Genomic DNA, 18,958 nt, shown 5'->3' with positions numbered 1-18,958 from the left:
CTCAAACTAAAAAGTTTTTTCTCAGCAAAAGATACAATAAGAGAGGTAAATAGAGAGCCTACATCCTGGGAACAAATCTTTACTCCTCACACTTCAGATAGAGCCCTAATATCCAGAGTATACAAAGAGCTCAAAAAATTAGACAATAAGAGAACAAACAACCCAATCAACAAATGGGCCAAGGACCTGAACAGACACTTCTCAGAGGAGGACATACAGTCAATCAACAAGTACATGAAAAAATGCTCACCATCTCTAGCAGTCAGAGAAATGCAAATCAAAACCACCCTAAGATACCATCTCACTCCAGTTAGATTGGCAGCCATTATGAAGTCAAACAACAAGTGCTGGCGAGGATGTGGGGAAAAGGGTACACTTGTACATTGCTGGTGGGACTGCAAATTGGTGCAGCCAATTTGGAAAGCAGTATGGAGATTTCTTGGAAAGCTGGGAATGGAGCCACCATTTGACCCAGCTATTCCCCTTCTCGGTCTATTCCCTAAAGACCTAAAAAGAGCATGCTACAGGGACACTGCTACATCGATGTTCATAGCAGCACAATTCACAATAGCTAGACTGTGGAACCAACCTAGATGCCCTTCAATGGATGAATGGATAAAAAAAATGTGGCATTTATACACAATGGAGTATTACTCTGCATTAAAAAATGACAAAATCATAGAATTTACAGGGAAATGGATGGCATTAGAGCAGATTATGCTAAGTGAAGCTAGCCAATCCCTAAAAAACAAATGTCAAATGTCTTCTTTGATATAAGGAGAGTAGCTAAGAACAGAGTAGGGTCGAAGAGCATGAGAAGAAGATTAACATTAAACAGGGATGAGAGGTGGGAGGGAAAGGGAGAGAGAAGGGAAAATGCATGGAAATGGAAGGAGACCCTCAGAGGTATACAAAAGTACATACAAGAGGAAGTGAGGGGAAGGGGAAAAATAATACAAGGGGGACAAACGAATGTCAGTAAAGGGGGCAGAGAGAGAAGAGGGGAGGGGAGGGGAGGGGAGGGGAGGGGGGATAGTAGAGGATAGGAAAGACAGCAGAATACAACAGACACTAGTATGGCAATATGTAAATCAATGGATGTGTAACTGACGTGATTCTGCAATCTGTATATGGGGTAAAAATGGGAGCTCATAACCCACTTGAATCAAATTGTGAAATATGATATATCAAGAACTATGTAATGTTTTGAACAGCCAACAATAAAAAATTAAAAAAAAAAAAAAAAAAAAAAAAAAAAAAAAAAAAAAAATAAAATTAGGAAACAATTTAGTTAATAATCTTAATAGATAAGTTATCTATGCTAAAGGTACACATCATGCTGACAAAAAATATTATTACTTTGGAACAATTAAAATGATAATGTAATCAATAGAAAGTACTATTTACTTATTATAGTTATTATTTTTGGAACATGGACTACTCCAGATAAATATCTGGAAATGTAGATAACGCAATATCTGAAAATTGAATAAATTTTGGAAACAATGTTTTCAGAATTGTACTCCTCATCAAATGTGAAATAGACACCTAGGAATTACCAATATTATATATTCATATTTTGAAAGTCAGTATCACCACTGTATTCTTAGAATTTAAAACACTGCCTAATTTAAAGTCAACCTTGAAAAAAATCTGATGATGACTGAATTTAAAAAGATCATATATATACTGTTGTCTTATTAATTTAGAAAATTCATACTATTGGTTAATTGCTTTAAATATCTTATGTGAACCAACAACTTCCAAATTTCTACCTCCAACTCTAACTTGAGCTCAGATTCATATATTTAACTACCTACTTGATACATTTACTTGATATATCAAGACAGAACTCTTTGATTTTCTTTTCCAAATAAACCCCTTCTCCTATCGTTTTTGCCATCTTATTGAACTTTCTATTTTTCTGGTGCTCAGCCCTAAAACTAAGGATTCTTTCACCATATTTCTTCTTCCCTCACATCTCACAATAAATCCTTTAGCAAATCTTGTGACTCTATCTGCAAAATATATCCAGAACCAATCACCTCTCAACATTTTTACTCTTTCTGCCTTTGACAGAATCACCAGTATCTCTCATGTGATCCAAGTTAATAAGCCCATAGTGAATTGGTCTCCTTTGGATTTTGCTCTCACAGATAATGCTTAAGCCATTTCATTGCAAACTCCTCTTTACCTGGAATGTTCTACTCACAAATACATAAATGGCTGTTCATTTCATTGTATTCAGGTTCACGTTCCAAAGCCATCTCAACTAGCAAAATATTTTCCATCACTATTTACTTCACAGCACTTAACACTGTATGCCATTGCAAATACATTCATACCTACGAAATATGGTGTAGATCTGGTGACTTAACAGTGTCTACAAGAGCAGGTACTAAATAAACAATAAAGCCAGTGATTAAATTTCATCATTATGTGAAACTAGAGCTACAAGCTTCAAATGTCTTTGTCCTAAAGTTATCCTTCATTGTTTTAGCCAAATATATTGGCTTTTCTCCCCCAGTGATATAAACATATGAACACCTAAACAAAAGCAGGATAATGGCAGTTTAAAGTTATGTTCTCTTTGGAGTACTTAGCTGAATAATGTTAAATCAAAAATAAGTTATTTAAATTTTATCTGGTGTCAATCCTGTGCTACGACAACCTGCTAATTGTCTCCTTGACTGAAGCTGAAGTGTCCCCACAAAATTCATGTCCACCTGGAAACTCAAAATGTGACCTTATTTGGTAAAAATATTTGCAAAGAAAATTAAAATGAGACTATAGTATAAAAAACCAGCTTTAGTGACAGGTGCTCTAAATCCAAGAAAGTTGAATCTTGTGTATCAAGGAAAAAAGGAAAAAACTTTTTAGCTTTTCAGTAAACCCTAAGGTTTAAAATAAAAGCTCTGCTATAATAGACCTTTGTTGCCAAAGCCAATCAACATGTTAGAGAACTAAATGTGCATCCAGAATGGTGGCATTCTTTGAGATTTTTGCATTATAGAAACAGAAGAAGTGATATTCCGAGTAGAAGAAGTAAATTTAATCTCGGGATTAATCCCAGAAGATTTAACCATAAAAACAAGAACAACAACAACAAAAAAACAATTAGTGCTGATAAATGTTATACATTTCCCAGGAAATTACCCTTCACATTATAAGGGAAAAGAGGACACTCCAGGAGAAGCTGTTATATTTGACTGCTTATTTCAATGTATTTCCCCCTTGAAGCTAAGTTCACTTCAAAGATAATCTGTAATATTTGAATATCAGTGTCTTTAAAAAACAAATAAGTTAGAAAGCACCTGTTATCATTATGTAAATTAATCTCATACATTTTATATAAGAAATTCTAAGAATCCTAAAGAAATCTTAATTAAAATGTATTCATAACCGATTGTTCAAAAACTATTGCCACTCTCAAATCCCTGCTTTAACAAAGTGCTAACATCTTTGCTGAGCTAGGTATTTTCCTTTCTAGAGATAGCTATATCTTTTCATGGTGGTTATAAAAGCTATAGAATTGATTGTCTAGTGTAAACTAGGGGTATTATTTTAAAATTTATTCAACACATTTTATTTCTCTGCCCCAGAAAATTGTCCCAGATGGTAACTGTGATTTAGTAATATGATTTCAGTAAATTCTTTTTTTAAAAGTCTCTACAGTAATATTTACAATTATATAATTATGTAAATGAAGGAGGGTTTTCTTCTAATTTCTTTTAAATGTTTCCCTCTATTATAGAATTATAATAATAATAATAGCATTAAAGTTAATACTCAAACATAATTTGTGTTTTCAGGCTGCAACTTTGTGTGGGGGCTTATTTGGGGGAGAATACCAAATTAATAAAAAGGTAGAATGATTTGAAAAGAGGCATTGTGTTGTGTAATTCCAGAACTGCTACTCATGCTGTAGTCATCAAATTAGAACTGCACAGTCAATTGCAGCAGTACTGAGTTCAGCGAACTAAGAACTTTAGGTCTGCAACTTATGTTTGCATATGAAATTGAGCAGCTATGAAGAACTCTGAATACCACAACCTATGTTGTACAGTCACGTGTAATTTTTGTTTTAAAAGAAAAAGAATAGTTCATGATAACTGCAAAGTATTAATTATTGTATTAATAAGTACTTTAAATGAGGACATAAAACATTCTGATGCTGTATGTATTTTAGCTCATTAGCTAATAATTGAGGAAAATGTGGCTTATTCAGGAAAAGGAAAAGGTGTTAGCGTAAGACTTCTTGTAAAAACTCTATACCTGAAAAGACATTTTGTGTCTCTGGTCTATAAATGGACAATCCACTTTACAATATGCAGTAGTACCCATGTCCTTAACATTGGCTAAAATTTCACTGTTGCATAGGCAGGAATATAATACTGCTTAAGAACAATGGGTTGAAAGTAAATGGCTTCTGGAGTTCTTTTAAGTTGTCAGCCTAGAAGGAAAAGGTCAAATTATGTTTGGGTATTAATTTATAATTATTTATTATATAAATTTATAATTATTATATATAATTATATATTATTATAACAAATTAAAACAATTAAAAATTATATAATAAATTAAAATAATGATAATTGAAGTTTTCATTGAATTGAAAATTATTTAATCAAGGCATTCAGAAACATCAGAATTCATTGTAGAGGATCAATCAATCTATCTATCTCTCCTCTGTATATATATTTAACTACTAGCTATTTTTATTTATTCATATTTGTTTTTTGGGGAGTAGGAAAAACAGTGCAATTGGAAAAATTTCTTGACTTAAACATTAGTTTTTATAGATAGGAATGATTAAATTTTCTGTTATTAAAAGACCAATAAAATATTATACACTTTTAAAAATGTTTTTATGTCTTAGAAATGTCAATTTCATAAATTATATCAATTATTTAGATAACCTTAAATTATTTCTAAGTAAAAAAGGTACAATTTTATATGTTTCTTAAATTTTATTGTTTTTTTTTAATATTTATTTTTTAGTTGTAGTTACACACAATATCTTTATTTTATTTATTTACTTTTTTGTGGTGCTGAGGATCAAACCCAGGGCCTCACATGTGCTAGGCTAGCGCTCTAGGCTGAGCCACAATCCCAGCCCCTTTAATTTTATTTTTAAAAATTTGTTTTTAGAAAGCCCTTCATTGAATTTTTGAAGCTCAAATTCTAACAAGAGCTAAAGGTCAAACATTTTATTCATCAATTGACTAACAATCCAGAACTCAAAATCTCAGGCTTCTGAATTCAGTCTAATATTCCTAACAATTTTTTTTTTTTTTCTAAAAAGACTGAAGATAACTTTCATTTGTGACTCAATCCAAATGCTTTTTAACACTAAATTGTGTGTCAAGAATCTTTCAAATCTTTCTGGAAAGAAATGAAATATAAATATTTAAAAAAAAAAAACTAGTGAAGCAAGTAGATACATATTTCTTCTTTTGGCAGAGTTTTGTGTCTGCTGTATTGAGATAATGTCTGCCTGCATCTTGATTGCCACCAGGAACTCAAAAGAATGAGTAGGGCAATCCATCTTCTTTCCTTTCTCACTACCTCCTTCTTTAATTTTACTGAGCCATTATTATGTGAAGGCATCATCCTACATGTGAAGACACAAAATCCATCTTTTGAGGCTCACAATGTTGCTCTAATTTAAAAAGCTAAGATAAATACCCAAATGTCTTACCCAAGGCAGAATATGATAAATTTCATTTGAGAGAGAGAAATGTTGTGGAAATAAATAAAAGGAAAATAAATAAGAGTGATACATATTAAATTTAAAGAAAAAAAATTTGAAGCTTAGCAGGCTACTGAGTAGACTCTAAGAACAAAAAGTTTTTACACCTGCATGAAAAAAATCTTCATAATATTTGGAGGATGAAGGAAACCACAGTTTTCCTTATTTAAAATGGACACAATGTTTGCTATGGAAAATTCTCAGGAAATTGTGGTTTTTACACACCTCCACAGTTTCTTCCATTTCAAATAAATTACATAAAAAGTGGAAAACACTTCATTTTTTAATGGGAAAATTTTATTTTGGCACATGGGTATTTATTGTGAGCACAAAATGTATTTGGTATTCAACTTTGAAAATGTACCTCTGAATGTAAACAACAGTCTAAAAATATCTCCTATGTGTAAAATTAATCCTTGGAAATGTTGCACACAACAAGTGACTGCGGATTAACTGGTAGAGGTAAAATGCTAGTAAGAGTGCTTTTAATAATAAGGCAGGTCTATTTCAATTCCAGGTTTTATTTAAAGATATAAACAACAAATTAATGGTGAAAATATATTAAGTCCTAATTCATCTTCCTTGGATCCTATTTCCTGGAGTGGACTAATCTCTAAATTTAAAGATTTCACATCACAGAATGTATATGTCCTATAGACAACTAAGGAAGAAAAATTACCTTAAAAGAAAGTAAAACAACAATGAAAAAACTTGAAAATGATGTTGAACTCATGTACTTATGAAGAATTCTAGATAAGCAGAGGCCAAGATAAGCCTTCCTCTAATAAGAAAAGAGCTAAAAAAAAAAAGGCTCTTTTAATAACCATAGGGAGACAATAATATGACAGGAAGAAATGAAGAAAATCAAGAGTACAAAGTATCGAAATGGAAAAGATTATTACTATGGATCTTGTCTTAGGAGATAGTGTTCTCTTTTAATTAAACATATGGTTGTATTTAAAACTAAGGCAATAAATGAATTGGCTTAAAATACTGATGAACTGTAAGGAAAGTTTAAACCATCCAAATACATCTAGATTTTACTTAGTTTTAAGCTAAATATTTAATTCTTGGCATTACTTATTGTACATAGTGTTTATACAAATAATATAGTATAACTGATTAATTTATAATGTAAAATCAATAGGAGATAGAAAGAAGTGTAGGTTAGAGCAAAAATCAAATTAAAAAATGAAAAGCAGAGAGAAAAAAATTCAATTAATACAAAATCTGTTCTCAAGGTGAACTGTCTAGTATAGGTATTAGCAAAGTTGGTAGAAAAAAAAGGGGAAATAGTAAGGAAGAAGCAAGAGTGACAAATCCAAACAGCAGTGACAAATCCAAATGGATAAAAGCACTAACTGTGCCACGTAATAGAGGAATTTAACCTTAATCAGCTCATTTAACTCATTTTTGAGCTCCACTGTCCTCATTTGTAAAAAGAGGGCAAAATAAAAGTTTTACAAGGTAGGTGCAGAAATTACATGAGATATTCACGAAAATGATTTATAAATTTAAAAAAATAGATTCCTACTTGTAACTAATAGGTTAACAGAGTAATTATTCTACAAAACATGAAATGCTGTATTAAGGACTTTGCAAGTGGGACATTACAGCAAAGTGAAACAGTTAAATTCCCTTAAAAATCCTTTCAGTGGTGATACTGAAACTCAGTGAGAAAGTCACCATATACTAATAGTTGATAGATCTTCTATTCAATGAATACATGACATGCAAAAGTAAGCATAAAATAAAGAGCTTTTCATAAACAAATGCCATCCACTATAGATATACCTTCTTGCAGATTTTTTCAAAGTCAATATCATCGCCAAGAGCAGATTTAGTTACCATATCAGGTTTTAATTCCTGTTGAAGAATAAAAAAACAAAAATTTCAGTTAGGAGCTTATATTTGTTATGATTTAAATTTCTTCCCATGTCTTAAGAAAGTTGACATTAATTAAAATCTTAATTTTTAGAAAAGAATAACTCTTACCACAGTAAAAATTATCTTGCTACTAAGGAAGTCACAAGAAAACAATTTTAAGAGTTAATTTTCTTAAGAACAATATGCAAAGCAAGTAAGAGTAGTATTTTAAATTCAGAAAATGTTACGTATTCCCTCAGTGACCTACTTCTTCCAGCTATATCCTACCTACCAAGAGTTACCACCCATTTCAATCATGCAAGTGAATTAATGAGCTGATTAGGTTAAGGCTCTCATTAACCCAATCAGTTTCTTTCTTTGTCTCATACATGAGCTTCTGAGGGACACCTCATATCTAAACCATAAAAGAAGGGTTTAGAAAATACAAAATATATCATGCAATTAGGAACAATTAGGAAGCAATTATTGAGAAGTTGTTCCAAAAAATTTAGACAAAGAAGAAAACAAGAAAAGAACACAAGACATGACTATATTATCTAGTATCAGATAAACATAGCAACTATTTATATAAAGGAAAAACTACAGGAAATCAAGAAATAGAAATACTACTAACAAGAGACTTCAATACATCACTTGTAGTTCAAGAAAGGTCATAATATAAAAAAAAATCAATAACTTGACAGTTATGTTACATAATAATGTTTCCATCAATGATGGACTGCACACATAATAGTGATCCCAAAAGATTTTATTACTTAGCAGTGTCCCAACTATCTTTGTTTGTTTGCATTAAGTACATTCTAAGATGCTCTCATGATGACAAAATTTCCTAATGACCCACTTCTTGAAACAAGTCCTCATAGTTAAGTACACATGACCGTAATTAATAAGGTAGATCTGCATTATAAGGTAGATCTGACTTATGAATTTATTTAGAATATACTCTAATAACACAAATTAAATCTTCAAATGCATATGGAATATTCATAAAACTTTCAGTTAAAAAAACAAAAAACTAATTTAAAAATGGACAAGTGATCTGAATAGACATTTTTAAATAGAAGAGTTAACAAAGTTTAGGATTTGCAAATCAAAACCATAATGAGATATTACTGTCTCCCTAGTTAGGTCTGTTATGATTTAGATAGGAGGTGTCCCCCAAGAGCGAAAGTGTGAGACAGTCCAAGAAAGTTTAAAGATGAAGAGTTATGAGAGCCTTAACATAATGAGTACATTAATTCACTGAAATGGATTAACTGGGCAGTTATTGTGGGCAATTAGCATGTGACTAGAAGAAGTAGGTCAATGGGAGCATGCCTGTGGGGTTTATATTTTATTCCTCCTGAGCAAAACTCTCTCTGCTTCCTGGTCATTATGTCCTGAGCTGCTTTCTTCTCCACACATTTTCACTCATGATGCTCTGCCTCACCTCAAGCAGATCAGGCAAATCAGCCATCTATGGACTGAGACCTCTGAAAGTACAAGCACCAAGTAACTATTCTCTCCTCTAAAATTGTTCTGAACAGGTATTTTGGTCACAGCAATGAAAAAGTTGACTTTTATAGAATAAGGTTTATCATTAAGAAGGAAAAATATAATAAATGGTGTTGAAGATGTGGAGACAGGGGAACTCTTATACAACCTCAGTGAAGACAAATTAGTACAGCTAATGAGTAAAACAGTTTGGAGATTCCTCAAAAAACTACAAACGGAACTATCATATGATCAAATAATCCAGTAATCCCATTACTGGGTATATCTCCAAAGGAAAAGCAACCGATATACTGAAGAGATGCCTATTCACCTACGATTATTTCAACACTATGCACAATGGCCAAACCCTGGAATCAACTAAGGTGTTCATCTACAGAAGAACAGATAGAAAATATGGCATTTTCTTTACGAAATATATTGCAGCAATAAAAAATAAAATCTTATCATTTGTGGCAATAAGGATGAAACTAGAAGACATTAAGTGAAATAGGCCAACTACAAAAAGTCAAATGCTGCATATACTCACCCACTCATGTGTAAGTCAAAAAAATTTATCTCAAAGAAGTCGAGAGTAGAACAGTGGTTACTAGAGACTGAGAAGAACAGTAAGAAGGGAGAATAGAATGAGGTTGGATAACAGGTACCAAAATACATTTAAAGACAGGAGGAATTAGCTCTAGTGTTCCATAGCACATCAGACAGAAGAAGTTGTTTAATAATTTATTATATATTTTAAAATAATGAGTAGAGCTCAAAGGGGCCCAACATATGGAAATCATACAAATTTAAGAAGGAAATGCTAACTAATCTGATTTTATAATTAACATTATATGCATGTCACATTGACAAAGTACTCCATAAATATGTCCAATAAAACAAAATAATTTTGAATTCATTGGACTAATAATTGGTATTACACATGTCACAAGACCTGTGAAGGGTCTGAAACTTTACCAAATTTGCAATCTAACATGTTATCCTGGTAGTATCATGGATGCTGGTAGAAGACACACGATTTGTGGGTTAGAGACAAAAAGGCAGTTTAGTATTCACAGCAATAGCAGGACCCAGAGTATCAGTGTATTTTAAAATCTCAATCCTTTTTTCTTTTTGCAAACACCTAAGCCCCGGGATACATGGTAGACATTAAATGCAACAAATTAACTCCATGCAATCAAAACTAAAGCATCACTTTAGGAATATATTATTTCTAAGATAGAATGTTAAGTGGAAAATATCTTCTTAGATTGAGGAAGGGGAAATTATCCTCTGTAGACATTAATTTTGATGCTTTCACAAGCCAACATGAACTAATTACAAAAACTCTACTTTTAGAACATAAATAACAACGTATTGGGCTGAACTGCTCCCCAGGATGCCTGCATCCACATTCCAGAATCTGTGAGGAAATTACCTTAAATGGAGAAAGGGACTTTGCTGATATAACCAAATTAAGAGATAATCAGATTATTATCCTGGATTATCTAGGTAAACCCAATATAGTCAAAGTTTCTTTAAAAGAGGGAAATAGAAAGGTCAGAGAGAAGATACGAAACCAAAAGCAGAAATCTTGAGAGGAGAGGGAAGGAAAAAAAGAGATATCTGAAAATGTTGAGTTGCTGGTCTTGAAAAATGGGTGAAGGAGACATGAGTCAAGAAATGCCTATGATCTTTAGAGTCTGAAAAGGCAGGAAACAGATTCTCCCATACAGCCTACAGAAGAAATACATTCCAAAGTCACCTTGATTTTAAGACTTCTGACCTGCAGAACTATATGATAATAAACCTGTGTTGTTTTAAGCCATGAAATTTGTTGTAATTTGTTTCTGCGGCACTAGTAAACTACTATGCATTATTCTACCAATCTTTATGTGATAAAATAAGTAATTTATCCTATACTTTTTGGATATGCACATCTACTACAAATCACAACAAAAAGTAAACATTTACCTTAAAACTCTAATAAAACTAGATGTCCTTGGATGGCTTCAACTGTCCTTACCCTACCACTCATATTTTAATATTTTGCATGACTTATTGCTTTAAAAAACAACAAGATTTGCAAATAAAAGGGAATGGTATCTCCTAACACATGTTTCATATAAAATTAAGAAGCTAAGTTTAGGGACAGGGTTGTGGCTCAGTGGTGGAGCGCGTGCTTGGCATGTGTGAGGCATGGGTTTGAGTGAGAGCCCCACTGATAAATGAATGAAAATAAAAAAGAAAAAAAGGTCTATCAACAACTAAAAAAAAACAAAAACAAAAACTGAGTTTAGTGAACATGTATGGGCAGGACTACTGTTCCATAACTGAAATTTCTGTTAGGGCCAATCTAAGTAGACACTGAAGAATAAATAAACCAAATGGTTTTATAAACAATATAAAAACTACAATAAATATAATGAGACTGTTCCTCCATTCCTATACTTTATTAAGATCGTCTTTCAGAATAAGGCTCCTTTTGGTGTAATATCACAAAAGGGAACATAGCACGGTATATGTTCGTATTCCCTTCAAAACATGAAAGAAAACTTCATCCACAGTCTTTCTGAATCATCCCAAGTCTGCTGTGGAGTCTACTTGGGAAGTTCATGCTAAATTGCCAGGACTTATATTTCATTCCTCAGTCCGTCCCCTTTCCCAACCTTCCTCTTTCCTTCCATCCCCTGCTCTATTCCATTTTTCTCCCTTATCTTCACAAGATATTCTTTTTTCATTCCTTAGTTCTCTCTAGCTTCCAAATCTGAGAAAAATATTTCACCCTTGACTTTCTGAGTCTTGTTCATTTCATTTAGCAAGATGTACTGCAGTTCTATCCATTAATCAGTAAATTGTATAAATTCATTCTTCTTTGTGACTGAGTAAAACTCCATATTTTGTTTAATACAGTCTAATGATGGGCACCTAGACTGGTTTCTATATCTTGACTACTGTTGAATTGTGCTGCTATCAACACTATCAACACTGATGTGTCCGTATCCTGTGCAGACTTTACTTCTTTTGGATAAATACCAAGGAGTGGGACAGCTGTGTCATACGCTGACTCCATTCCTAGTCTTTAAAAACAAAAGCAAAACAAAACAAAAAAACAGGGATTGAACCTAGGGTTGCTTAACCACAGAGCCACATTGCCAGCCATTTTTAATTTTTACTTTGAGACAGGGTCTTGCTAAGTTGTTTAGGGCCTCACTTAGTTGCTGAAGCTGGCCTTGAATTTTGATCATACTGCCTCAGCCTCCCAAAATGCTGGGATTACAAGCATGCTCCACAGAATCCAGCTCTATTCCTAGTCTTCTGAGGATTCTCCATACTTCTTTACACAGTGGTTGTACTAATTGAGAGTCCCATAAACAATGCCTAAGTATATCTTTCCCCCACGTCTTCACCAATACTTATATTTGTCTTCTTCACGACTATCATTCTAACTAGAATGAGATGAAATTTCAGTGTAGTTTTCTTCATTTCTCTGCTTGCTAAGGATATTGACCATTTTTTTAAAAAAAGTAATTTTTGGCCATATGTATTTCTTCCTTTGAGAAATGTTTGCTTAATTCACTGGTCCATTTCCTGATATTTAAAAATATTTTTTTGAGTTTTTTTTTATGTATTCTGGATATTAATCTGACAGAAGAGTAGCTCACAAGGATTTTCTCCCATTCTGTAGGCTCTCTCTTCATAGCCTTATTTCCTCTGCTGTGCAAAAACTTGTTAATTTAAGGCCATCCCACTTATTGATAATTTTAGTTCTTGAGCTTTAGGGGTCTTATTAAGGAAGACATTGACTGAGCTTATATGTTGGAATGTTGACCCTATTTCAGTTAAAGTGTTTCTGGTCTAATTCCTACATCTCTGATTGATTCTGAGTTGACTTTTGGGCAGGGTGAGGTAGAAATCTAGTTTCATTCTTCTACACATGGATATTCAGTTTTCTCAGCACCATTTGTTATAAAGGCTATCTTTTTGTGAATTTAAGTACCACTGTAAAGTGTCAAATGACTGTATCTGTATGGATTTGTCTGTTTCTTCTATTTTATTCCATAGGTCTTCATGTCTGTCTTGATGCCAATACCATGCTGTTTTTGTTACTACAGCTCTGTAGTATAATTGGAGACCAGGTACTGTTCTGCTATCATAATCATTATTTTTTTGTTCAATACTGCCTTGGCTATTCTGGGTCTTTTATTTTTTTTCATATGAAGCTTAGAACTGTTTTTTCTAGTTTCATGAAGAATGCTTTTGGTATTTTGATGGGTATTACACCGACTATGTGGATTGCTTTTAATAATATGGCAATTTTGACAATATTAATTCTGCCTATTCAAGAGCATGGTAGGTCTTCCTATCTTCTAAGGTTTTTTTTCAATTTCTTTCTTCAGGGTTCTATAATTTTTGTTGCAGTTATTTTACCTCCTTGTTTAGATTTATTCCCAAGCATTTTATTTTTTATGAGATTAATATGAATGGAATAGTTTTCCTATTTCCTTCAACAGATTCTTTACTGGAGTATAGGAAAGCTATTTATTGTTATATGTTAACCTTGTAGCTTGCTACTTTCCTAAATTTATCAACTCAAGAATTTTCTAGTGAAATGTATGTATGTGAGTCTTCCAAGTATAGGATCATGTCATTGGCAAAGAGAAATAGTTTGAGTCCTTCTTTTCCTATTTGCATCTCTTTAATTTCTTTTTATTTTTCTAGAGTTTCGAGATTTATACTGAATATGAGTGGTAACAGTGGTCTTTCTTGTATCATTTCTAATTTTAGAGGAAATGCTTTGTTTCTTTCTGTTCAGTACAATGTTGGCTTGGGGTTGCTGTACGTTGTCTTCATGATATTGAGGGAAGTTCCTTCTATCCCTAGTTTTTTCAGTATTTTTAACATGAAGAGCACAGGATTTTATCCAAGACTTTTCTGCACCTATTGAGATTATGTGACTTTTTGTCCTTAAATCTATGCATGCAGTAAAATACATTTATTAATGAAACATCCTTGCATCCCTGGGATAAAACCAACTTGATCATGGTGTGCAATCTTGTTGTGTTTTTTAGTGCGGGCTGCTAATATTTTGTTAAGGATGTTTTGTGTCTATGTTTTTCAGGGATATTGGTCAATAGTTTTCCTTTCTTGATGTATCTGGTTTTGATATCAGGGTGATAATGGTTCACAGAATAAATTTAAGAGTGTCCCCTCCTTTTCAATTTCATAGAAAAATTACAGGGGGACTGACATTAGTTCTTTTAAGGTTTGGTAGAACTCAGATGAGAACTCATCTGGTTTTGGGCTTTTCTTTGTTGGAAGGCTTTTTATTACTGCTTTCATAAAACTGATATTGATCTGTTCAGGTTTTTCAGATCCTCTTGGTTCAATCTAGGTAAGTCATGTTCTTATTACTTTGTCAGTATCTTTTAGATTTTCCATATTTTTGGAATGTTTTCAAAAGAGTCCCTAATGCTCATCTGGATTTCTGAAATGTCTGTGGTGATTATCTCCCTCTAACGTTACTGATTTTAGGTCCTTTCTTTTGATTAGTTTGGCTAAAGATTTATTATCAATAATCATTTGTATTAATTCTCTAGCTCATTAATTTCAGCTCTGATCTTATTATATCCTGGTTTCTACTGGTTTTGAAGTTAGTCTGTTCTTGCTTTTCTAGGGCCTTGAGATGTGACTTTAGTTATTTGGATCTTTTATTTATTTATTTTTGTTAAGCATTAAATGCTATAAACTTTACTCTCAGAACTATCTTCATAGTGTCCTATAGATTTTGATATGTTGTCTCTCTCATTTGTTTCTGGCAATTTTAAAAATTCTTTCCTGATTCCTTCTATGAACCATTCCTCATTCAAAAGTGTATTTTTCAATCGCTTGTATTAAAATGGTTTGATTTTTTATCTTATTAATTTCAAATTTTATTCTATTATGAACTGAGAAGATGCAAGGGATTATAATGATTTCTTTGTATTTGCTAAGATTTGACTTTTGTTCTAAGTAATGGCCTGTTTTGGAGAAGGTTTCATATGCAGCTCTGAAGAATATGAATTTGATGACTGATTGACAAAACATATTGTAGATTTCTATTAGGTCCATTTCTATTTAGATCTATAGTATTTTTTAAGTTTGAAAGTCTATTAGGTTTATGCCTGGATCACCCATCTGTTGGTGAGAGAGGTGTGCTCAAATGAGCCAGTATTATTGTATTGGGGTCTCAGTTTTTATACTAAGCAGGGTTTGTTTTATTTAAGTAGGTATACAGCCATTTGGGGGATAAATATTTGCAATCCCTGTATCTTCTTGTTAGATAGTTCCCTTCACAAGTATAAAATGACCTTCTTTATCTCTTATAATTAATTTTGGTTTAAAGTCTACTTTGTCATATATGAGAGTAGCTACTCCTTGTTTTTGTTTTCCATATGCATGGTGTATTTTTTTTTTTCATTCTTTTACCTTCAGCCTGTGAATGTCTTGGGGCTTGTAAGTATCTTATGAACAACGTTTGTTTTTCAGTCTACTCTCTGAGTCTGTCTTTTAAATGAATAGTTGGGATCATTTGCATTCAGTGTTATTATAGAAGTTATTTTTATTTCCTGCCATTTTGACTTATTTCTAATGTTTAATTCAGACTTGATTCTCCCTTGCTCACTACTTTTTTAGTGAGTTTCAAACATTCACTGGCTCTAATGTTTGCTTTTCATGTATTGTACATGAAATTTTAAGTATTTTTGGTAGTGCATTCTGTATTTAGATTTTCATTTGATTTCCAAGGTTTAGATAATTTTCTGGTATTTCACTGCAAAGACCGTGCATTCCTTTTATTTGTACCTTGCTAACTTCTTCTAAGCCAATGATTCATAATTTCTTCATGTTGTCCCAGACTTCTTGAATATTTTGGTTAAGGTCTCTTATCATTATTTTTTTATTGTTGACTTTGTTTACAAGATTATATATCTGTTTCAAGCTTGAAATTCTGTCTTTTATGTGGTCTAATCTATTGGTGATGCTTTCAATTGAGTTTTTATTTTGATTTATTGAGTCTTTCATTTCCTGTATTTCTCTTTGGTTGTTTTTCAGAATCTCTATCACTTTCTCAAAGCATTCTTTCACTTCCTGTATTTTTCTCTGGTTTGTTTTTAAGATCCACTTTTAGTTCACTGATCATTTCAACTCTCAACTTTATAAAGTCTTTACCCAGCATTTCCTCTGCTAAGGTGTCAATAGAGTCAGCTGTTGAAGTGGTCTGAGCTCTTTGGGGTATTTTGTTCCTTGCTTTTCCATAATGTTTGTATTTATATCCATCTGCCGGGAGGATCATCTCTCCTTTTACAAGGGACTTTTTAGTGAGTTACTTTCTCTTTTAAAGTACCCCAGGCTGGGCAAATAGCTACATGTCAAAACTCATCTTGTACCTGCTGCACCACTTTGAGAGATTATATTAATCCCCATGAACTATACTCACATTATAACAAGGCCCAATATTAATAAGCCTTTGAAAACCTTATAATGTTCTCCACAATTTCTTTAACCCAAGTATAAAATGGAAGTAATGTTCTTGTACAGACTGAGAAATTATGTATTAAGGTAGTAAAATTACTACTTAACTACATATAAGTTGAGGATGAAAAAAGAAGGAATAGACCAAAGGAATAGAGAGAGAGAGAGAGAGAGAGAGAGAGAGAGAGAGAGAGAGAGAAGAAAAAAATTATGCAAACCTGAAATAAGAAGGAGTAAGGAATGCAAATGGAAATGAGAAACAAGAAGAGCTAGTATAAACCTGGTCTAGGAAAGGAATGATTTAAATAAATGCTTTAAAAAATTGTAAGAAATATTCAATCAGTTGAGGATTACTATAGCAAATAAAAATACACTGATTTGATCTGAAAGATAGTATCTGTGAGATCAAAACTGACATTAAGGTTATTTATGATATTCCATGACGGGCAATTTGAAGTGGGGAAATTTTTTACTGGGTTTTCCCAGTTTGGATTTCATCAGGATTAAGAACCTTTAGAGGATGCCCATTGCTCCTCAGCTGTACATCAGCACTCTTCTGATATATTTTAAGGCAGCCCATCCATTCTTTGCTGTCTCTAGGCACCTATTAGATTTCTGGTAGGTCATAGTAGTTATAGGCCTAATTGCCTATAACTTACAGGTTTCTCCTTGTGACAGGCTAACAGTCTTGTGTGCCTTTCTGAAGAAAAGCTCTATGAACCCAGGGTTGTCAAATTCAGTGTGGGCTCCCCTGTGTATATTTCAGAGTGTGAGGGGTGTGGTAGTCAAAGACAGAAATGTGGTGAGGCTGAAGGGACACTGGGTGGTCAGTGAGAGGTGCATTGCTGCTTGCGTTGATTTGTAGTGCATAGGCTGGTGGGCTTAAATCTGGGTATGTGGAAGGGTGGCTGGTGTCTGTTGCAGTCACTAAGGCTCCCGAGCAAACCACTGCAGTTGCTAGCCAGCCCAAAGGCCCAAGTCTGCGTGCTCAATGGCCACAGTATCTGCTGCTCATTTTCTGTTGGATGTAGGGGCACAGGGTTCATGTCTGTTGCTGGCTGCTGTGAAACACAGATTACAAAGTTCCTTCTACTGGGCCTAGTTGGCAAGAGCCGATGTCTAAATGGTTGGCAGCTATCTGCAACTGTAAGGACTGTGTGTACAAGCCATCTATGGGTGGTTTGGTCACTATTTTGGCACTGAAGTCTCCACCCTGGCGGTTGCAGATACCGGCAATTTTATATTTGGCGGGTGGGTGGGTGTATGGCAGGTTGTCAGCCTATTTTTGCCTGCTCAGGCAGCCAACAGCACTCCCTAGAAATTACTTGTTCTCATATCAGCTCCATTCCACTCCCATTGACTCTGGCTTGGCAAGGGGGTTTCTTTAACTTCAGCTAGCAGATCCCTCTATAAGGGCTACGGGAATATCCCCTTTCAGAGGCATTCCATATGGCTTTGTTTCTAATCTGTAGATGGATAGAAGCAGGACAGATTTAATTTCTTCTAGATAAGGCTAGCAAGGTGTGGTCTCAAATGGATTCCCTGCCTGGCACAATTTCTGGCAACAATTTGGGCTGAACCATGCAATCTTCTTCACTGTCTTTGTTGCTGCTATCCTGTTCTAATTTTTTTTTTTCTTTCTAACTGATGTTAAGGAAGTAAGCTTGTGGGCTTTGCCTCTCCCTCTTTCTCTCTGTTACCCCCCAACCTTGTCAAGGTTCAGGGTCAAGAAATTATTTTTTTATTTTGTGCTCCAATAACCAAATTCCCAGGTCCTCAAAGTCTCAAGCTGTCCAATATGGAGTGTTAGGGCATTTACTCTGTAATCCTCCTCTCTGGTCAGCAGTTCTTTCACTGCTTTGACTCCAGGCTGTGGAGGAGTCAAGAGTTGCTGCTAAGTTAGTTTCCTAAGGATAGTTTTAAAGTGACAAGTTTTTAAACAACTATCTTTATTATTCTAGTATTGAAGATAAGTTTCAATAGGTTATAATTTGGGCTAGAAATTTTATTTCATTCACATAAGAAGAAAACAAATGCTCTTCAAATTGTTTATGAAGGTTGGTCATTACAGGAAAATTTACCAGGCTCTACCATATTATTGATATAAACTGTAGGGAATATCATGGGAATTGATTTTCTAAGATTTGAGGAAATTTTCAATTTTAAAAGAATGCCTGGGATGATGAACAATTTCCTCTGACTGAGGCTGTAGTACTTTACCTGACAATGTATCAATTCCCTTCGTTATAAATGAAGAGTTTCCTACAAAAGTATTGGAAAGCAGGTAAAATCTCAAGTTTTGTGGATAAAACTAAAAAAGCCCTAATTATTTAAAAA

General features: G+C 33.5%; 1 protein-coding gene across 3 annotated transcripts in view; it reads right to left on the bottom strand.

Moving 5' to 3' along the window:
• LOC139705681 (serum response factor-binding protein 1-like) overlaps nucleotides 1–18,958 on the bottom strand; it is a 72,006-nt gene that overhangs the window by 16,688 nt on the left and 36,360 nt on the right. For all 3 annotated transcript variants that reach the window (XM_071611842.1, XM_071611841.1, XM_071611843.1), the window contains one exon: nucleotides 7,547–7,618. In XM_071611842.1, the coding sequence (XP_071467943.1) occupies nucleotides 7,547–7,618 (72 nt within the window). The remainder of the gene's footprint in view (nucleotides 1–7,546; nucleotides 7,619–18,958) is intronic.

The sequence above is a fragment of the Marmota flaviventris genome, chromosome 5 (genome assembly GCF_047511675.1).
Source record: "Marmota flaviventris isolate mMarFla1 chromosome 5, mMarFla1.hap1, whole genome shotgun sequence".
Taxonomy (NCBI): Eukaryota; Metazoa; Chordata; class Mammalia; order Rodentia; family Sciuridae; genus Marmota; species Marmota flaviventris.
This window is presented reverse-complemented; position numbering and strand designations above follow the sequence as displayed.